The 23150-nt window shown below is 43.7% G+C and overlaps 1 protein-coding gene across 7 annotated transcripts in view; it reads left to right on the plus strand.

Annotated features, from left to right (window-relative positions):
- The window catches only part of KALRN (kalirin RhoGEF kinase), a 701923-nt gene that overhangs the window by 561176 nt on the left and 117597 nt on the right, over nucleotides 1-23150 (plus strand). For all 7 annotated transcript variants that reach the window (XM_036018207.1, XM_036018206.1, XM_028504792.2 and 4 more), the window contains exon 34: nucleotides 1628-1874. In XM_036018207.1, coding sequence (XP_035874100.1) covers nucleotides 1628-1874 — 247 coding nt within the window. The remainder of the gene's footprint in view (nucleotides 1-1627; nucleotides 1875-23150) is intronic.

Raw genomic sequence — 23150 nt, forward strand, 5'->3', positions numbered from 1 at the left:
AAGGTGTGTGGAGCAGACTCCCTGCTCTGTGACTGGTGGTGATGCGCACTGCAACCACCAGTTTGATGCATCACGTTAACCTTCTCAGGCCCATGTGACATTCAAGTTCCTTTGGTAGAAAACGCTCACAGGTCTCAGTGCAGAGCTCTTGGTACTGGTGGGGCTATTGATTCCTAACTCACCGTGATGTTTGGCATTCGCCATTCTGTAGAAGCTTCCCTGGGTATGTGACATAGCTATACAACGTATCTGGACTTGTGCGTTAGAACAGCTGCCAGTGCAGGCATTGCCGGCCCCGAAGGTTTGGATCAGGGATGCACAGATTGAAGGCGAGGTCCCGGGAGGTGGTTCAGGAGGCTTCCCCCTGAACCACTGTCAGGGCCGAACCTTAGAGAACAGGCTACTGAGCTGGGCCCCTTGGCTTCCCATTCCTCCCCTGCCCTCCTGCTCCCTCTGCCCCTAAGGGCAACTGCTGTTCCAAGAGGGAGGCTTTGTGCTTAGCTCTATGAGATGAAGTGATAACTAGTGGGTTTTCATGGGGAAAATGGAAGTCTCAGTGTTTAGTTAGTAGAGATTATTCCTCTCTCCAGGTTACTGGTTCCACCCCAGGATCAGTGCAGTGGGAAAGGCCGGCCTGGAGGGAGGACAGGATGGAGCACCAATGGTAGTCCCAAAGTACGATGTGACCCCTCTCCCCACTGTCCGACGCCTTGGTCCCTGGTGGCTGAGCTCATGTCAAACAACTCTGTTCCCCTTCCAGGTGGACAGAGTTCAGCTTGCGCCTTTGAAATGGAGCCTCATTCTTCTTTGTGTCACTGGCAGCCTCTGTTTTGTTTTGTTTTAATGTTTTATTTATTGATTTTAGAGAGACAGAGGAGAATGGAGGAGAGAGAAAAGCATCAAATTGTTTTTCCACGTATTTATGCCTTCATTGGTTTTTTTTCTTGTATGTGCCCTGAGCTGCGATTGAACCTAAAACCTTTGGCATATCGGGACAACACTCTAACCAACTGAGCGACCTGGCCGGGGCATGGCAGCCTGTTTTATGCTAACAGCTCCAGTACGGGGTGAGGAGGGGGAAGGTAGCCAGTGTTACAAGAAAGGCAGGTATCTCTTCCATTATTCCCAAACATTGACTAGAATCAAGTGAAAGCGAGTGGCGTAGACACAGATGCTCAGGAAGAGTCCGAGGGTGGTTGTGGGGCAGACATGGGCCCGGGGTGCAGCCCAGGGATGAAGTGAAGGGACATACTGGGGAAGGGTTTAAAGGCACAATTGGCTGGAAGCCTGGCAAGGAAATAATGAAAAGAACTCCAACCACAGAAGGAATTAGAATCAAAGCCCTGGTCTGGTCTCTGGGCCAACTCCAGACTGTTGCTGCAGTTAGAATGGCTGAGTGACTCGTTGGCACCATTAATCAGTTTTCTTTCCTTGTTTTTTTTCCTGTTCCCAACTCCCTTTTCCATCTTCTGCCTTCTTTCCTGAGTCCCATCTTTTCCCTTTCCTTCCTCCCCTCCATCCTCATCTCTGCTCTCGTGCATCCTTTCTTGCCTTCCCTCTCCCCCACCCACCCATCTCCTTCCTCCATGCCCTCCCATTTTACCCCCATCCCCGCATCACCTCCAAGCTCTCTGGTGGATGTGAGTTGACCGTGGTCCTCCAGGACTTCAACGCTGGCCACAGCAGTGAGCTGACCATCCAGGTGGGACAGACGGTGGAGCTGTTGGAGCGGCCGAGTGAGCGGCCGGGCTGGTGCCTGGTGCGCACCACGGAGCGGAGTCCCCCACAGGAGGGCCTGGTCCCCAGCAGTGCCCTGTGCATCTCCCACTCCCGAAGCAGCGTGGAGATGGACTGCTTCTTCCCACTGGTGAAAGGTAGGGACGACAGAGGGGAGGAGGGGTGCGGACCGGGCCCCCACTGGGGACTCTCGCCCCTCTAACTGAAGAACATCATGAAACTAACCTGTCTCATGAGCCTGTTTTGAGCCTGTTGGATTTCCCTGGGACCTGCTTGTGAAGAAAGCAGGTTGAGAACTTAAAAAGAGAGATTGACTGAGTAGCTGTGTGACTTTGGGAAAGTTATTTACATTTTCTGACTCGGTTTCACCTTAAAAATGAAGGTTGAATTAGATGACTTCTAAGATCTCTTTCAGCTCTCCCATTGTATCACCCTATATTTAGAAAAAGTCCTCTTCTACCTGTGGCCAAAAAGCCTGCTAGACTCCTCCTCTCTCCACAGACCCACTCTCCCTCTCCGCAGCCCCCTCGGCTCCCTGACTCCCACCCAAGTGCTCATGCTGACATAGAGGCACCAAGCAAACCCAGGGTCAAATCTCTGCCAGGACCTAAGGCACTCATTTATGTAGTTCTGACGGATAAATTATTAGCATCGTGGCTTCTATTTTGTATAGTTCTGCGTTCCTTCCACCTGCTTGTTTATTCATTTTCTCACACCAGGGAGACCAACCGGCCAGAACAGTGATTCTTCAAGGTGGAGGGTGCCTTTTTCTGACTGGCGTTTAATGTTCCATTGCCCGAATTTCATGTGGTCCATCTCCAAAGCCTGACTTCCTCCTTTTGTCCACCAGATGGCGGTGGCAGGAGGCATTATTAGCACTGCCCCGCTTTTCGTCCAGCCTCCCTGGATTTTTTCTACCGGGAGAAAAAAGTGAATTAAAACTGATTCTTCTCCCTATACACATGCACGTACACACACACACACACACGCACACACGCACGCACACACGTGCTCCCCTCCCCCAGTTTAGCCCTTTCCCTCTTTTCTCTGAGGACTAAGAAAGGACTGTACTAGGAAGCTGAGTGGAATTTGGAACTGCCCGCACAGCTCCTCAGTCCTTTGAAGTGGCCACTGGAGAAACTCATGGTAACAGGGAAGAGAAAATCAGGGAAACAAGAAGGTGGTTCTGTTTGAAGTGTCAAGAGAGAGAAACCGGGACACAAAGAGGTTAGAATTTAGAAGGTAGAATGAGTTTATATACATGTATACAAAACACTTAGAACTGTGCCTGGCACTTGATACATTGAGTGGTCATTATACTTATTATATCATTTGTGATAGATTACTCAGCAAAATAACTACAAAATTCTGCAAGTGCAGGCTAGGGACCCCATGTCCAGAGACAAAACCAAGCACAGCAATATGCTGGGGAAGGCCAATTCATCAGAGATGTCCAAGTGCAGGTGAGTCCGTAGGAAGGACTTAGCTTCAGAAGAGCTGACACTTCTTTTTTAAAATAATTTTTTATTTTCCAATTACAGCTGACATACAATGTTACATTAGTTTCAGGTGTACAATACACTGATTAGACATTTCATAACTTACTAAGTGGTCACACGAATAAATCTAGCACCTGTCTGACAACACACATAAGTGTTAGCAATATCGTTGGCTGCACTCCCTATGCTGCACTTTGCATCCCTCTGACTGTTTTTAATGGCTGGTGACTGGGACCTCTTAGTCCCTGCCCCTTGTGCACTCACCCCCCAGCCCCTCCCATGTGAGAGCCATCAGTTTGTTCTCTGTGTCTGAGTTCATTTCCATTTTGTTTGTTTATTTTGTATTTCAGAGTCCACATGTAAGTGAAATCATATGGTATTTGTCTTTGACTTATTTCATGCAGCATAATACCCTCTAGGTCGATTTATATCATTGCAAATAGCAAGATTTCACTCTTTTTAAAAAAATTATATTTTATTGAGTATGCTATTACAGTTGTCCTGTTTTTTCCCCTTTGTTCCCCTCCACCCAGTGCCCCCTATTCCCTCAGGCAAGTTCCCCGCCATTTTTCACGCCTATAGGTCATGTGTATAAGTTCTTTGGCTACTCCATTTCCTATACTGTACTTTACATCCCCATGGCTATTCTGTAACTACCTATTTGCACTTCTTAACCCCCTCACATTTCACCCATTCCCCCCACCCTCCTTCCATCTGGCAACCATCTGGTAACTAACTTCTTTTCTCTTGATGCTTTTAAGAGTTTCTCTTTATCTTTAACCTTTGGCCTTTTAATTATGGTGTGTCTTGGAGCAAGCCTCTTTGCATCCATCATAAGTGGGACTTCCTGTGCTCCCTGGAATTGCATGTCTATTTCCTTCACCAAATTAAGGAAGTTTTCTTTCACTTTTTTTTTCAGATAGAGTTCCAATTTCTTGCTCTTTCTCTTCTTCTTCTTCTGGCACCCCTATGATGCTAATGTTGGAATGCTTGAACTTGTTCCAGAGGCTGTTTATACTATCCTCATGTTTTTGGATTTTTTTCTTCTTGTTGTTCTGCATGGTTGTTTTTTGTTTCCTTATGTTCCAAATCATTGATTTAATTCTCAGCTTCATCCACTCTACTGTTGTTTCCTTGTTAATTGTTCTTTATTTCAATTAGTGAATCCTTTTTTTCTGACTGGGTATTTTTTATGCTGCTGAGGTCCTCACTAAGTTCTTTGAGCATTCTTATAACCAATGTTTGGAACTCTGCATCTGATAGATTGTTTAGCTCCATTTCATTTAGCTCTTTTTCTGGAGTTTTGATCTGTTCTTTTATTTGGGCCATGTTTCTTTGCTCCTTTTGGCAGCTCCCCATGTTTGTTTCTGTGCATAAGGTAGCAAAGGTCTGCTTTGACTCCATGTCTTGGTAGCATGGCCTCATGTAGTAGGTGTTCTGTAGGGTCCAATGGCACAGCCTCACCTCTCACCCGAGCTGGGTATTTGAGGTACATCCTTCATGTGGGCTGATTACACCCTCCTCTTGTAGTTGAGCCTTTGTTGCTGTTGGCAGATCAATAGGAGGGATTTACTCAGGCCAGTCAGCAGCAAGGACAGGCTCTGACCACTGATTACCAACCTCTGCTGTCCGTGGAGGATCAGCTGTGCGAGGGCAGGGTGGTGGCGCTCTGATGTGGTCTGTGGCTATCCACTGGGTGCACTGGCCCTGGGATTTCCTGGGTGATACAGGCCAAGGTCAGCTCCCACCTGTGTTTTTCCCCAGGGGCACCCTGCCTGAGCTGGAAAGCAATCTGAGATGGCTGTTACTTGTGCTGAGCTTGGAGGTTCCTAGGCAAAGGCAAGCTGGGATTCTAATTTGGCTGCTGCTAGGACTCACTAAAGTGAGCTGTTGTTTGTTTAATAGGATTTAGGAACCAAGACCAGACATTCTTACAGAAAAGCAGCCTGGGTGAGCCCATAAGTAGGATGGGGCAGAGCCTCTGAGGATCTCCAAGGCAGGTCAAACTGTTAGCCAGGTTGATGGAATCTCAGATATGGCACCAGCTTACTGACTCTATTGTGGGAGGGTTTAACAAAGGAATAATGGCCCCTGCTTGCCATGATGTCAGACACTTCAGTTTCTACCTTTATACCACTGGTGCCCTTCAAGCTGCTACCCCATTGCTGAAGGTCACAGGGAGTAAGTCTGAGTATGTGAGTCGATGTGGGTTCTTTAAGAGGAACTGCTTGGGGCTCCAGCAGTTTCTTCCACTGACTCAATCCTCACTGGTTTTTGCAGCCAGAAGTTGTGGGGACTTATCTTCCTGGCATTGGTACCCTGGGCTAGAGGGCCTGGTGTGGATCTGGGACTCCTCACTCCCAAGATATCCCTCCTGAATTTTTATCTACCTCACATGGGTGTGGGACCAGCCCATTCTGTATCTGCACCCCTCCTACCACTCTGGATGGATGTGGTTTCTTTAATTCCATAGTTGTTGGACTTCTGTTCATCTTGATTCCTGATGTTCCTGAGTGATGATTGTTCTATATTTTAGTTGTCATTCTGATGTGGTTGGGAGAAGAGGTGAGCCATGTCTGCCTACGCTGCCATCTTGCCAGAAAGCTCTTCAGTCTTTTTTTATAGCTAAGTAATAATATTCCATTCTATGTATGTATGTGTGTATATGTACACACACATATAGGGATATATATGGATGTATACACACATATATAGATATATACACACACCACATCTCCTTTACCCATTCATCTACTGATGAGCACTTAGTTTGCTTCCATGTCTTGGCTATTGCAAATAATGCTGCAGTGAACATATGGATGCATTTGTCTTTTCAAATTAGCATTTTGAGTTTCTTTGGATAAATACTAGAAGTGGAATTGCTGGGTCCTTCTTTGTCTCTTGTTATGGACTTTGTTTTAAAGCCTGTTTGGTCAGATATAAACATTGTTACCCCAGCTTTTTTTTTCCATTTCCACTTGCAAGAAATATTTTCCCATCCCTTTCCTTTCAGTCTGTGTGTGTCTTTTGATTTGAAGTGAGTTTCTTATAGACAACACAAGTATAGGTCCTGTTTTCTTATCCATTTGGCAACCCTATGTCTTTTGATTGGAACATTTAATCCATTTACATTTAAAGTAATTATCGATAAAGCCCTGACTGGTGTGCCTCAGTGGGTCGGGCGTTCTCTTGCAAAGCAAAAGGTTGCCAGTTCAGTTCCCAGTCAGGCCACATACCTGAGCTGCAGACTTGGTTCCTGGTTTGGTCCCTGGTAAGGACACATACAAGAGGCAACCTATTGATGTTTTTCTCCCTCTATTCCTCCTTTATATTCCCTCTCTCTCTGAAAATAAATAAATAAATAATGAACAGCTTACTTTAGGGTTTAAAATAAATACAAGTAAATAATAAAGTTATCAATAGATATGTAGTTATTGCCATTTTGTTGTTCATATTTTTAATCTTTTTTCCTTCTAATTCTTAATGAAGTCTCTGTAACATTTCTTTTAATACTGGTTTGGTGGTGAAAAACTTCTTTAGCTTTTCCTTATTTGAGAAACTCTTTATCTGCCCTTTCATTCTAAATGATAGCTTTACTGGGCAGATAATCTTAGTTGTAGGTCCTTGTTTTTCATCACTTGGAATATTTTGTGCCAGTCCCATTCCAGCCTGCAAAGTCTCTGTTGAGAAATCAGCTGACACTCCTATGGGAACTCCCTTATACGTAACTAATTGCTTTTTTTCTTGTTGTTTCTAAGAATCTCTTTGTCTTTAACCTTTGGCATTTTAATCATGATGTGTCTTGGTGTGAGCCTCTTTGGGTTCATCTTGTTTGAGCCTCTGTGCATGTCTCAGACTTGTGTATCTATTTCCTTCACCAGATTAGGAAAGTTTTTTGCCACTATTTCTTCAAATAGGTTTTCAATCCCTTTCTTTCTTCTCCTTTTGGTATCTCTGATGTGAATGTTGGTATGCTTGATGCTGTCTCAGGAGCTTCTTAAAGTATTCTCATTTTAATTTTTTTCTGTTTACTGTTCTGATTGGGTGTTTTCTACTACTTTGTCTTCCAAATGGCTGATTTAGTCTTCTGTTTCATCTAATCTATTGTTGATTCCCTGTTGTGTATTTTTCACATCAGTCATTGTATTCATAATTTCTTTCTGGTTCTTCTTTATGTTTTCTGTCTTCACATTTGTTTCTTATCTCTTTGTTAGGTTCTCATTGAGTTCATCTATTCTGCCCGTAAGTTCATTGAGCATCCTTATGACCAGTGTTTTGAACTCTGATTCTAGTAGATTGCTTGTCTCCATTTTGTTTAGTTCTTTTTCTGGAGTTAGTTTCTTTTCTCTCATTTGGGACATATTTCTTTGTCTCCTCATTTTGGCAGCCTCCCTGTCTTTGTTTATATGTATTAGGTAGAGCTCCTACACCTCCTGGTCATGGTAGAGTGACCCTATATAGTAGGTATTTTGTGGGGCCCAGAGTCACAATCTCTCGGGTCACCTCACCTGAGCCACTGCTCCAGGTGTGTCCCTTGTATGGGTTGTGTGTACCCTCTCATTGTAGTTGAGCCTTGATTGCTATTGGCACATCGATGGGAAGGATTGACCCTTAAGCTGGTGAGGAAAGTGAGGAATGGCCATGACTACACAGAAAGAGCTGCTGAACCCATGGAACAGGAATCACCTCAGCTAGGCTCTGGTGCCTGCTGAGCCCACACATTGGGGGTGACCTGACACTTCTTGACCTAGGTCCACCCCCCCCCCGGCCTATGGCTGACTAGAATGTTTATCCCCTCCCTACTCCTGACCCAGCTGGGGTGCCTGTGTGTGCAGCTTGGAAGGAGCAAACTCAAGGGGGAGGAGCAAAGAGCTGTCAGAGTGCGTCTGTGGTCCAGAGGTGAGAGGTAGAGACACTCTGGGTAAGAACCTGAGAGAGAAGGGAGGGAGTCGGTGGAGAGTTAACTGAAAATGGAGCTGAGGAGAAAGGATAGAAGATAGAGACTTGAGGGAAAGCAAGGAAGGAAGTTTCCAGCTAACTGCCAGACATCATGGCTTCTTAAAGGCAACAGCCACTACCTCCATCCCTTGCAGTGCCCGTCACCCATTTCCTTGGATCTTTTTATTTGCAAGGTGGTTCCTGTCTCTGCCAGCATAGACCTATTAGGCTGGGCCTTCAAACAGCAACCTGTGAGCGCTTACTGCCCTCTCACATGGAGCACCTCTGAGGGCCGTAACAGGGGTATTTGGTCTACTCATGCACCTGCCCCAGCTTGGAAACCCACCTCCCTCTCTATCCAGGGCCTGCCCTGAGTGTTGGCCTCTTAGAGGAATTTCAATAACTGCTCCTTCTTCCATTTCAGCTAGATGCCTGCTGGCCACCTGGCCTTCTCTGAGCAGTGATTTGTCTCTAGCAGGCACTCCACCTTATAAGTTATGCACAACTGGATTGAGAGTGAAACATTCTCCTGGGGGTTATGGGAAGGAGAATGTTGCCTCTTCCATGTTCCTGAAAATCAGAGTCTATTTCTGTTTTGATTCTTAGAGGGGAACTAGTCCTCTTCATCTTGCCAGACAGCACACAGAGACTCAGTGCTCCTGAAGGCTGTGAGAAGGCAGGCAGCATCTGTAAGATGTGCTAATCACCACATCAGTGCTCAGGCAGTGACCTCCCAGAAATGGAGGCAGAACCACGGGGTGTTAGCACCAAGGAGGGAACTTAGAGAACTGCTGGATGTGAGCTCTCACCCCCAGCTGCATAAAATCTTCTGGGAGCTTCACCAAATGACAGAACCCTGGCCCCATGGAGAACAACTGGAATGATAATCTCCAGAGTAGGGCCTCAGGGTCAGTGTTTTTGTAAAGGCTCATTAAGTGAATCTAAGGTACAGTCAGGATTGAAAACCACTGTATCAGCCCAGTTTCAGGGGCGCTTTGGGTCACAGGTGACTTCCCTGAAGCTGCAGGGGAGTTGGTGGCAGAGCTGGAGTAGAGCCAGGGCTCCCACCCCCTCCCAGGACCAGTGCTCCACACCCACACTCTGCCTGTTGGAACAGGCTCTAGGGCCCCTCTCCAGGCTTCCCCTCCTGTGCCTTCTCAGGACACAGTGGATGGTTGCTTCCCCCTGATGTGCCCATGGCAGGACTGATGATGAAGCTGCGTGACAAAGGGGGTTCCTATTACTTTACTGCCACCCAGACATTGAAAGGCTCCTCCCTGGGGTTGGGCCCTCTGAGACCTAGTCACCTCGTCTTCTTAATGCCCCCTCACTTTCTCAGCACTACATGGCGGAGGGCAGCACCTCCCAAGAGACAAAGACTTTGTAGTGGTGGTTTTCAACTCTGTATGCATCTCAGAACCACCTGAAGGAGGCTTTTGAAAATACTGATGCCTCACACACCACACCAGACCAATTAATTTAGAGCCACCAAGCCTGGGCATCAGTATGTTTCAAGTTCCTTGGTGATTCTGATATTCCATGAGAGTTGAGGATCACTGCTTTATGGGTTTGGGACCCACAGAGTATCAGGCTTAGGAGATACTTAAAGATATATTGAAAGGGTTAGTATGCAGATTATATAAAGAACTCCTACAACTCAACAATAAAAAATTGATTAAAAAACAAGCAAAATGCTTGAATAGGCATTTCTCCAAAGATGTGCAAATGGACAATAACCACGTGAAAAGGAGCCCAACATTACTATTCATTAGAAAAGTGCAAATCAAACCCACAGTGAGATACTACTTCATACCCATTAGGATAGCTATTATTAAACATGCACACACAGAGAAAACAACAGGTGGTGGTGAGGATGTAGACAAATTGGAACCCTTGTGCATTGCTAATGGGAAAGTAAAGTGGTGAATTGTTGTGGAAAATAGTTTCTTCAAAAAATTAAAAATGGAATTACCATATGATCCAGAAATTTTACTTTTAGATATATACCCAAAAGTACTGAAAACAGGGAAACAGGGACTCAGAGAGTTATTTGTATACCCATGTTCAGGGAGCATTGTACACAATAGTCAAAAGGTAGGAGCAACCCAAGTGTCCACCAATCAACACATGGCTGAACAAAATGTGGCATTTACACACAGTGAAATATTATTCAGCCTTAAAGGAATAGCTGACATGGATGATCTTTGAAGACATTATGCTAACAGTGAAAGAAGCCAGACACAAAAGGGCAGATACTGTACAATCCCACTTATGTGAGTGAACTATGGAAGTCACGTTCATAGACAGAGAGTAGAATGGTGGCTGCCAGGAGCTGGGTTAAGGGAGGAATGGGGAGTTAGTGTTTGATGGGTTCAGAGTTTCAGTTTTGCAAGATGAAAGAATCTGTGGAGGTAGATGGCGGTGATGGTTGCACAACAATGGGAATGTACTGAATGTCAGTGAACTGCACACTTTCAAGTGGTAAAACTGGTGCAAATCCTGGGTATTTCTGCCCCAGGCTCCAAAAACCAGTCTAGGTTCTTCTTCATCCAACTATGTAGGGCATCTGTGTTCCTTTTCTTTTCTTGCAGTTTCTTCCCTGGCCCCAGCTGAGTGCCTAGGGAAGCAATAAAAAAACACCTCTTTGATTAGCCAAACCTAAACCAGGGCCAAGTAAACTCTGGAAGCAGATTTTCTGGAGGAGAGGGGCAGTGGCCCATGGTGGCTCTGGCTTGTTCATAGGTGGCCACTCCCACTGGGTCTCTTGATTTCTGCTGTTGTCACCTAGCTGGCCTCAGGAACAGCCAACCCAGGTGGTGGTGGTGAAGGTGTAAAGCAGTGGAGAAAACAGTCTCTGGAGGCTTATACCACCAACAGCCTGAAGATGCTGAGCAGCTCTGTGAAACTGTTGACTCATGTTACATTTGAGGTCAATTCATAAAAATACCAACATTTATTGAACTTACTATGGACCAGGTTCTGGGTTACTGCCTTACTACTAATAATAGTAATATTTCCCTCTTTTTACAGACAAGGAAACTGAGACTTAGAAAGATAAAGTAACTTGCCCAAAGTCATATAACATAAAAGCGGTGAACCTAGATTTGAACTAAAGTCCATTTCCCAGGGTCTCACTCTTTACTGCTGTGCTGTATGACCGCCCAAGACTGGAGGCATTTGAAAGATGTACTTGAGTTTATCATCCTTCCATCTGATTATGCACCCCTGTATCTAGCCAGTCTAGCTGGATGAGGATTATGAGAGCATGAGGCCCTGCGTAGTGCCTCTCACTCTCCCTCCTACCTCTGGTCTCACATGCTCCCTCCCCAAGGGGCAATAGCAGCAATCAGACAGGTTTTGTCCTGTGGGTGCTTTGTTCAGTAGAAAAATTCTGATGTCTCTGGCTGCATCAGAACAACTTCAAGCAGCACTCTATACAGCAGGCTGAACTGGTCCAGCTTCGATAGGGGTCAGCCAGCTCCTGGAGCTTGTCCAGCCTACCCAACAGATTTTCTGCAGGATGGGAATTCCCTGAATTTTCTGCTGCCAGGAGCCAAAATGCTCCTTTCCTATCTCCTCCACTATCAAATCCAGAAACTTACAGGCTCCTCCTGCCTGCCAACTCTGAAGAGTCCACCAAAAATCAGCCTCTCTCTCTCTCTCTCACTCTCATACACACACACACACACACACACAGGCACACAGACACACACACACACACACAACTCACTCACTTTTCAGTATAATTCTGCATTAAGAACAATGATTCTCAGATTTTATTTTACTCCATAATGCCTAACACAGGGCTTTACCACAGGAAGCTGAAAATAATTGGAGGATGAATAGTGCCCAGACCTTTCCTTTCAGGTATGAAGTGACACGTTACAAACTACAGCTTACTGGTCCATACCCCTGCCCTACTTATACAGCCACACATCTGTAACTGTCCAGCTATAAAGTAGCCACTTTGACATTCAAAACTCGCTTCCTCATAGAACAAAATTATACATGGGAGAGGGATGAGTGAGGATGGGAAGAGGTTTCCGCCCTAGCACACAAAAATTTACATAAAACATAGCTATTCTTGACCAGTGTTCCCGTTATATTTAATAAAATAAAAGTAAAAAGATGGAAAAAAAGAATAATATAGCTGAATAAAGTATGTTTCCAATAAAAATAGTGGTACGGTAAAAATCACAATGTCATTAGATAAGAATTAAATGAATTTGAATAAAATGCAGCATTTGAATAGAAATGTAATTAACTTGAGTGCTGGAACTTCTTGGAGATAGGTATGCCTAAAAATAGAGATATATTGGTAGAGATTCTAAAAGGAGCTCCTAGTCATTTTTCTGAATTCTGAAGAGCTAGAATTAAACTTTCTTTTTTTTATAATTGAACCAAGGTATTTCTTGATTAGATTTAATTTCCTTTCAGAACATTGGCTTTTAAGGGGTCTTGGAATGTTAGAATCGAAAAACACCTTAGGGAGGTACACAAGACCTCTCTGTACTAAGATGGTGGTGTAGTTTAACACAGCTCACCCCTTTGCACAACCACATCAAAATTACAACTAAACTACAGAACAACCATCATTCGGAACCACCAGAAATCGAGTTGAATGCAAGTCTGACAACTATGGAACAAGAGAAGCCACATTGAAACTGGTAGGAGGCGTGGAGATGCAAAGTGGGCTGGTCCCACACCTGCACATGGCAGATAAAAACCTGGAGGGAAATCTCAGGAGCAAGAGGTCCTAGCAGTCCTGAGAGGAGTTTGTAGTGATACAAGCCCAGCTAGAGAAGACAGAAAAATCTCAAATACAGCCTAACCCTACATCTAAACAAACTAGAGAAATAACAAACAAAGCCCAGTGAGAGTAGACAGAAGGAAATAATCAAGATCAGAGCAGAATTAAATGACATAGACACTGAAAAAAAAAAAACAGTTCAAAAAAAAAACATCAATCCAGGAGCTGGTTCTTTGAAAAGATAAACAAAATAGACAAACATTTAACTAGATCATAAAGAAAAAAAGAGAGGATCCAAATAAATAATATCAAAAATGAAAGGGGAGAAATAACAACTGATACCACAGAAATACAGAGGAGTATAAGAAATTACCATAAACAACTGTATGCCAATACATTGGACAACCTGGGCAAAATGGATAAATTTCTGGAAACATACAATCTTCCAAAATGGAATCAAGAAGCAGCAGAAAACCTGAATAGATGGATAACAACCTGCAAAATTGAAATAGAAATCAAAAAACTCCTGACACACAAAAGCCCTGGGCCAGATGGCTTCACAGGCAAATTTTACCAAAAATTCAAAGAACTAACACCTATTCTCAAACTATTCCAAAAAGTTCAAGAAGAGGGAAGACTCCCAAACTCTTTTTACAAGGCCAGTATTATCCTAATTCCAAAACCAAATAAAAACACAACAAAGAGAAAATTACAGGCCAATATTTCTGATGAACATAGATGCTAAAATCCTCAACAAAATATTGGCAAACACATCCACCAATACATCAAAAAGATCATACACCATGACCAAGTGGGATTCATTCCAGGGATGTAAGGATGGTATGATATTTGCAAATCAATAAACATAATACATCACAAACAAAAGGAAAGACAAAAATCACATGATCATATCTGTAGATACAGAAAAAGCATTTGATAAAGTACAGCACCCATTTATGATAAAAATACTCATCAAAGTGGAAATAGAGCATTCCTCAACATAATAAAGGCCATATGAGAGACCTATACCGAACATCACACTCAATGGGCAAAAACTAAAAGTGTTTCCATTAAGAGCAGGAACAAGACAAGGGTGTCAGCCTTTGCCACTCTTATTCAACATAGTGCTGGAAGTTCTAGCCACAGTGATCAGAAAAAGAGAAATAAAAGGCATCAAAATTGGAAAGGAGGATGTGAAACTCATTATTTACAGGCAACATGATAGTGTACATAGAAAACCATATAAATCCCACCAAAAAACTGCTGAACCTGGAAGTGAATTCAGCAAAGTAGCTGGGTAAACAGTGAATATTCAGAAATCAAATGGTATTTTTGTGCACAAACAATGAACTATCAGAAAGAGAAACTAAGAAAAAACTCCCATTTACCATAGCAACAACAACAAAAAAGTACATAGGAATAAATTTCACCAAGGATGTGAAAGACCTATGCTTGGAAAACTACAGAACACTGAAGAAAGAAGTTGAGGGAGATACAAATAAATGGAAGCATATACCATTTTTACAGATTGGAAGAGCTAACATCATTAAAATGTCCATATTACCAAAGCAATCTATAGAATCAAATCAATACCCATTAAATACCAATGGCATATTTCACAGATCTAGAACAAATACTACAAAAAATTATATGGGATCAAAAAAAGAACCCCCAAGTAGCTTCAGCAATCTTGAGAAAAAAAGAACAAAGTTAGGGGGATCATAATACCTGATATCAAACTATATTACAAGGCCACTGTAATCAAAACATTCTGGAACTGGCATAAAAACAGACATGTAGATCACTGGAGCGGAATAGAGATCCCAGAAATAAACCCATATCTCTATGGTCAATTAATATTTGACAAAGTGGAAATGAGCATACAGTGGAGTAAAAATAGCCTCTTCAATAAATGGCATTAGGAGAACTGGACAGGCACATGCAAAAAAAAAAAAAAAGGAAAAGAAATTAGACCGCCAACTCACACCATACACCAGAATAAACTCAAAATGGCTTAAAGACTTCAAAATAAGTCAAGATACCATAAAAATAAGATACCATAAAAATCCTAGCAGAAAACATAGGCAGTAAAATTTCAGATATCTTATGTAGCAATATTTTTACTGATATATATCCTAGGGCAAAGGAAATAAAGGAAAAAATAAACAAGTGGAACTACATCAAACTAAAAAGTTTCTGCATGGCTGCAGAAATCATCAAAATTCAAAGGGAACTGACTATATGGGAGGACATATTTTCCAATGACATATCAGACAAAGGTTTAATCTCCAAAATACATAAAGAACTCATGTGACTCAAGACCAAAAAGACAACGAAACTAATTGAAACAAGGGCAAGGGACCTGAATAGACAGTTCTCCAACGAGGGCATACAAATGGTCCATTGACATATGAAAAGATATTCAACATCACTAGCCATCACAGAGATGCAAATTAAAACCACTATGAGATACCACTTTAACCTGCCAAAAGGCTATCATTAAAAGTTAACAAACAACCAGTGCTGGCAAGGTTGTGGAAAAAAGGGAACCCTAGTGCACTGTTGGTGGGAAAGCAGACTGGTACAGCCACTGTGGAAAACAGTATAAAATTTCCTCAAAAAATTAAAATGGACATACCTTTTGATCCAGTGATTCCATGACTTGTAATATACCTGAAGAATCCCGAAACAAATTCAAAAGGACTATGCACTCTATGTTCATAACAGCACCATTTGTAATAGCCAAGAGTTAGAAACAGCCTAAGTACTCATCAATAGACGAGTGTATTAAAAAACTGGTACATTTACACAATGGAATACAATGCAGCAGAAAAAAGAATTCTTGCCTTTTGCGACAGCATGGATGGAACTAGAGACTGTCATGCTAAGTGAAATAAGCAAGTCTGTGAAAGACAAATACCATATGATCTCACTTATAAGAAGAATCTAATGAACAAAATAAACTAATAAGCAAAATAGAACTAGATACATAGAATCACAGAATGGACTGACAGTGGTAAGAGGGGAGGTGGTGGGGGGACTCTTTGAAAGAAGGTGAAGGGATTAGCCAAGGAACATACGAGGTCTGTCCAGAAGATATCCAGCCATGTAATATGAAAAACACATTTATTGAAGAAGATACAAGGTACAAGAAACATTGTACATAGGACAATGATGCCTCAGTCTCCTTCAAAGTAGGCACCTTGAGGCCTCACACAGTTCTGCCAATTGCCATCAGCTGCCCTGTTGTATTTTCCTAAGTTTCATCAATGGTCTGAAATCTCTTCCCTTTCAAAGGTGATTTTAGTTCTGAAAAAATCCAGAAGTTGCAGAGTGCCAAATCTGGGCTATAGAGGGACTGAGTTACCTGGGTGGTTTGACGTTTTACAAAAAAACCCTGAACTAGATGTGATGTGTGAGTGGGTTCATTGTCGTGATGAAGCTGCCAATTACCAGTTGTCCATAGCTGCAATTTTCTGAATAATCCAAATAGTTTCCATGGAGAAATGTTGAAGTTTAACACAAAATCTGATGCTGTACTCACTCAGTCATTTTGAATGCTATGGCCACACAGTAAACATGCTTGCTCAACTGTGTCTACCACCCGCTGACTAGTACAGGGAAGTCATTGTTCACACATGTGCATGCCAGTTTTCTCTCCTTGGCTGCCAGGTTACATCGATGTCATGCAAATCATTCTTGTTATATTAACAATGGCTGGACTTTTTCCAGACAGACCTCGTATATGAAGGAACCATGGACATGGACTACAGGGTGGAGATTGATTATGGAAGTGGGAAGCAGGCTGCGTGGAGGAGGGCAAAGGGTGAAATCATTGTAACAATGGTAAAACAAAAATAAAAAATAAAAATAAGATGGACAGAGATGTATTGGTAGAGATTCTAAAAGAGCTGCTGTCATTTTTCTGAATTTTGAAGAGTTAGAATTAAACTTTCTCTTTTTATAATTGAACCAAAGTGCTCCTCAATTAGATTTCATTTCCCTTCTGAACATAGGCTTGTAAGTGGTCTTGGAGTGTTAGAATCAAAAAGCACCTTAGGGAGGTACACAAGACTACCATATACTAAGATGGCAACATATAAACCTCTTGCCTCCTCACACAACCACATCAAAATTACAACTAAACTACAGAAAAGCCATCATTAAGAACCACAGGGGTCTTGAAGCTCTACAACTACAGAATAAGGAAGAAACCACATTGAGACAGGCAGGAGGGGTGGAGATACAGAATGGGCTGGTCCCATACTCACATGTGTGGCAGATAAAAATTGGAGGTGTATCTCCAGAGCAAGGGTTCCTAGTCCCACATCAGGCTCCCCACCCCAGAGTTCCAGTGCTAGGACGATAAATCCCCATAACTCCTGGCTGTAAAACCCAACAGGGATTGAGGCTGTGGAAGACAGAAATTTCTGGAGATCCGGGCAGTTCCTCTTAAAGGGCCCACACACAGACTGACTTGGACTCACTCCCTCTGAAGTCTAGTGCCAGGGCAGAAGTTTGAAGGGTGCCAGAAGCATACGGTGAAGAACACAAGTATCTGGCATAAGGACAAGAGCTGGGGGACAGCTTTCTCTCAGACAGAAGTGCTGGCAGAGGCCATTTTTCCTTTCTGAACCTTCCCCCAACAGAGCCAAGAGCTGGCAGGCAGGAGCTGTATCTGAGACCCCATCAACCTGGCTCCCACTATTTAACCCATGATAGTGATTCTCTGAGGCTTCACCCTACCCAACTTTTGGGGCCACTCAAGCTGTTTCCAGTGACTTTTCCATACAAATAGATTGTCTTGGCTCATGCTTCAGGTTTTCCTAAATCCTCTAAAACAAGCAGCATCTGGCCTCAGCAAGCCCTTGTACCTCTTGCCAAGTGGCCCCAGGCCCCACACTAGCAGCAGCTGGCCTTGGTTCACAGCTTGGTCTTGCTTGGGCACTACCAAGCCAAGGACAAGTAGCATCCATCTGCAGATTACTTTGTAGCTTATTCCAGGTAGCCCCATAAAGAACACAAGATGTGGCTGACCTTAGCCTACACCTCCTGGAAAGCCCCAGAGCCTGCATACCTAGTGGACAGCTACAGACCACATCGGAGCACCACCACCCAACCCCTTCTACAAGCAACACATTCAAGGGGCAGACTCAGCAGGCATCAGATCCCTACTGAAGTAAGTCCTACCTGTGGAGTAGCCCCTGCACAGCTTATCTTCCACAGTGGTCAGAGGTCAGTGGTTAGTGGTCATGACCAGTCCTTGAAGATGATCATCTTGGATAAATTCCTCCCATTGACCTGCCAATAGCTATTGAGGCTCAACTATAAGAGGAGGGTGTACACAACCCACACAGTGGGCACACCTCAAGTATCCACCATAGGTGATAGGGGAGGCTGTGCCACTGTACCCTATGGGACACCTCCTACTTTAGGCCACTCTACCAAGCCAGGGAGTTGTAGCAACTCTACTTAATATGCATTATAGAAGCAAACACAGGGAGGCTGCCAAAATGAGGAGACAAAGAAACATGGCCCAAATGAAAGAACAGAACAAGACTCCAAACAAAGAACTAACTAAATTGGAGACCAGCCATCTACTAGATGCAGAGTTCAAAACACTGGTTGTAAGGATGCTCAATGAACTTAGAGGAAGAGTAGATGAACTCAGAGAGAACTTCTACAGCATAAAAAAAAAAAGACATTGAAACCATAAAAAAGAACCAGTCAGAAATGAAGGATACACTAACTGAAACAAAGAACAATTTACAGGGTATCAATAGTAATGTGGATGAAGCCAAGAATCAAATCAGCAATTTGGAATATAAGAAAGCAAAAAACACTCAATCAAAACAGCAAGAAGAAACAAGAATCTAAAAAAATGAGAATAGTGTAAGGAGCATCTGGGACAAATTCAAGTGTACTAACATTTACATCATGGGGGTGCCAGAACAAGAGAGAAATTGAAAACCTGTTTGAAAAAATAACGACAAGTCCAGGAAGCACAGAGAATCCCAAACAACATGAACCCAAAGAGGCCCACACTGAGATGCATCATAATTAAAGTGCCAAATATTAAAGACAAGAAGAGAATCTTAAATGCATCAAGAGAAAAGCTGTTGCCTATAAGAGAGCTCCCATGAGATTGTCAACCGATTTCTCAAAAGAAACTTCGCAAGCTAGAAAAGATGGGTAAAAAATATTCAAAGTGATGAAAAGTAAGGACCTACATCCAAGATTACTCTACCCAGCAATGCTATCATTTAGAATCAAAGGACAGATAAAGAGCTTCCCAGACAAGAAAAAGCTAAAGAAGTTCTTCACCACCAAAACATTTAAAGAAACAAACCTTAAAAAAAAAAAAAGGAAAGGAAAGTACCTTAGGTTTTCTGGTTCTCTCTCGCCCCAATATAGGGACCCCCTTCTCAAATGGTACTGATATGTGGTCAGCCAAACGTTACCTGACATTCCAGGAAGTGGGAACTCATTACTGCCAGAGGAGGAATTGCATTTAGTGTAATTCCAATGGTTAGAAAATACCTCATATTTAGTATGAAATACAGATACTTTCTGCCGTCACTCCTCCCTAAGCCCACTAGTCCCAGTTCTCATTGTATTGAAACCCAGGAGTCCTAATTCTCTTTCTCCATCTCCTTCTGATCTTTATCTAGAACAAAGGAATTTGATTTGTATATAAAATGTTAGACATCTTTTCTAAGGTACTACTTAATAAGAGCCTCACAATTTCTCCATAAATTGCTTTATGAAATCCTTAGAGCAGAACAAAATATTTTGTATTAAATTCAATAATCTTAACTTATGGGAAGTGATTGTTCGTGTGTGCTGTTTTATAGTTCTTTCAACCATCTTTGGACTTAGGAACTTCCAGCAATATGGCTTCCCCCTGCACATAGAGGACCCCCTGGTCTCCCTCACAGATCTTGTCCCCTTCTCTCAGGGCACAAGACTTACAGGTCACTGTCTTCCATTCTGAGCCTCTCTGCAGGCTCGTCTTTTTTTCCTAGTCATTCTCTACTGTCATTCATATTGCGATTTGTTCTGAAATAGCATTTTTATTACCTTTCATTCATATCCTCATTTGGTAACCTCAAGTGATTAACTTAAGTATGCTATGTTTCATTCATCCAAGCGTAACAAAAATGTCTTCATTTGAGGCAATTTATTAGGTTGAACCTCCTGAAGTTGCCATTTTTTGTAGTCAAAAATGGTTGACTATCAACAATTTCTAAGTAGTTTCACCTAGTATGCTACAATCAGCCTATATTTTACTTGGAAGGGCATTTGCAAATTTTTGAGAAAACAGAGGAGGGTTTTGTTCTCAGGGAGTCAGATGGGCTAGGAAGAGATCCGGGTGTGGAATGAATGGAAAGCCACATAACCTTAGTTTTGCATCTATGCAACGAGAAGCTGATAAAATTGCCTATCTCACAGAGTTGCTGGGAGGCTCAGCGGTGGTAATGTTAAGTAAAACTGCCTCTAAACTGTGAAGTTGGTCTTTTGGTTTTGTGCACAGGCTAACATGTAGAATAAAACAAAAGTGGCCTGGCTACCGCAAGGCTTTACAATAGTATATAGTCAGCCATAAGGTGAGATGATGAGAGGTGTGGAGTAACTAAGGGTCTCGGTGTGGAAGGCCTGAGTCTGAATCCCGGCCCAGCCACTCACCAGCTGGTGAGCACCATACTTAAAATCCGTATGATAGGCCAATCACTATTGGAAGTAAAGTAAGCACTTTACTTCCCTTGACTTCAACTTCCCAGCCTAGGCGTACCAGAGGCAATCCATCAATATTCATCTCCCTGTCTGCCCCTTAGCCCAGTTCTGAGACCTTTATCAGGGTGAGTCTAGGGTGTTTCCAGTCTGAATCCATCTATTTTCATCCATGGGTTTTGTAAAGGCCCCGACATTGTGTCTCATCTGTACCCTCCACTTTCCCTCAGACTTTATCCCTGGCCTACCCAGGGCCCTGTCTCCAGCCTACCAAGCGCAGATCCACCTGGCTCTATGATGCCCCAAGAAATGATGGTTTATTCCCCTCTTCTAACTTGCTTTCACCTTCTACACAAAGGGTCGAGATCGTATCTGATAGATTTAAGCTGAAAATTCTTCCTTCCTGGCTTGTACCTCAGGCACCTCTCAGTGACTGATTCTCTTTCAGTGATGAGCTCTGCTCACTGGCGGTAACATTCGGACCACACCAGAGTGATGGGCTGCCCCCATGCGATAGAGGGCTGTGCGAGACTCTGAGTGTTGGGGTGGCTGGGAGTGTGTCATTCTTCAATTCAAACAAGACAAAACCGAAGGGGAGTTCTGTGAAGACTGCCTTCCTTATTTCGTTTTTAACTGAATTCCTTCCACTTACCTGTCTATGTTAGGATGGACCAGAAATGGCTAAATAGTTATTGAACAACCACCTGGGAGCCCTCTCAGGATGGAGTTGCAGGAAGAGGGAGGTATAGGTGCCATGCAGTTCACACTCTTCCCCTCCCCTGCCTCCCCCCCTCTTTTTAAAGACTAGGATCAACAACAATGGTTAGAAAGTGTGCCCCAGGCCTGCTTTGTTCTGGGTGAGATGTCTTGCCTATGGCTGGTGACTATCCCTCTGATATTTAAGGGCTTGGAATTGAAGCCTCAAATAGGAAGATGTCAGGCCAGGCCACTTCCTCCTCTAAATATACCCCAGCGTGGTGCTGCCTCCAAGTGCAACCAAAGCAGGAGGAGGACATGTGCTCTCAAGGGAAAGAACTGATCTCTCTGGGGCCCTCCTGCCTTTTTCCTTTTTGTAGGAGCCTGCTGTGGCTTAATTCATGCCGAATGCCCATTTCAAGAGCATATTTTCACTCTTCCTGGCGTGCACTGTAAATCTGTTAGATCTTCGTGAGGATGATGCTTGTTCAGAGGGGAGGGAGGATGAGGCTTGACTAGTATCCTTGTCCCTTGGGGCCTTGTGAGCCAGCTAAGGGAGCTCAGAGCTAAGGTGACAGTCAGATTTGATCCCAGACGGGGAAGGCTGCCACTGATTGTGCTTTCTCAGGAGAGGCTGGAGAAGGTGGAGAGGAGGTCACCCCAGCAAACAAAATGTTCCCCCAAGAGAAGCCCGAGTGATTTTCTCTTACTTAGAGCTAGTTAAGCCCAAACCACTTCCCCTCAAGAGCATAAAGGGACCAGAAATGACATGCACCAAATGTGGCTTGGGAAGCAGAGAGGGCAGGCAGTTGTATGACTACTGGGGTATGCCCACTGTCTGCTCAGGGAAGGTCGTGGGGTCAGAGGTGAATGGATTAAAGGCCACAGCTGGAGAGGCTTTCAACAGAGGCATTCTGATGCTACTTGGCAAGACAGAGTGGTAAGGGTCCTATTCTCATCATCTCACTGCCTTCCCCTGGGCGACTTGAACCTTCCCCTGGGTTATCCTATCACTTGAACCTTGAGAACAACTCCCCCTCATCCAGGACCTGTGTGAAATTGAAACTGCTTCTCGAACCCAAACCCTGCAACATGTCATCTTTCAGCTTACAATACTTGCTATTTTTAATACCAGCTCCCTGTCTTCTAGGAGCAAAGAGACCAGTCACTCACTGAACAGCCTGTGCCCCTTTCTTTGTCCCTGCCATTGGAATAGGGCTGGGCTGTCCAGTTTTCCCACCATTGCCCACCAGCCCCAGCCAGGGATGTGGATTCTGATGTCATGCCCATTTGCCTCACTTTCCACAAGGCCCTGTGGGCCGCAGGAGGTATGGTATCCTACCTTTGTACTCAGGCGGGCAAATACATCATTACCATTGCTGGCTCCCGATGCAGGGCAGAGACCTGGGCTGAAGACCCGGCTCGGCTCAAACCATTCCCGTGGCTCCTGTCTCACTGCGAGTGAAAGCCAAGGCCTCCGCGTGTCTGCAAGGACACTCCTGCAGGGCCTGCCCTAGAGCCTGTTCTCTGACTCCACCTCACATGTCTTAGTTTCCTTTTACTGCCGTAACACATTACCACAAACCTAGTGGCTTCAAACAACGCATTCATTCCCCTCCTGTTCTATAGGTTTAGAAATCCAACAGGGTGTCACTGGGCTAGACTAAAAGTGTCAGCAGCGTGGATTCCTGATGGAGGCTCTTAGCAAGAAGCGGTTTCCTCACCTTTTCCACCTTCTAGCGTTCCTTGGCACGTGGCCTCTTCCTCCATTTTCGAAGCCAGCAGTGTTACGTCTCTCT

The sequence above is a fragment of the Phyllostomus discolor genome, chromosome 2 (assembly GCF_004126475.2).
Source record: "Phyllostomus discolor isolate MPI-MPIP mPhyDis1 chromosome 2, mPhyDis1.pri.v3, whole genome shotgun sequence".
NCBI lineage: Eukaryota > Metazoa > Chordata > Mammalia > Chiroptera > Phyllostomidae > Phyllostomus > Phyllostomus discolor.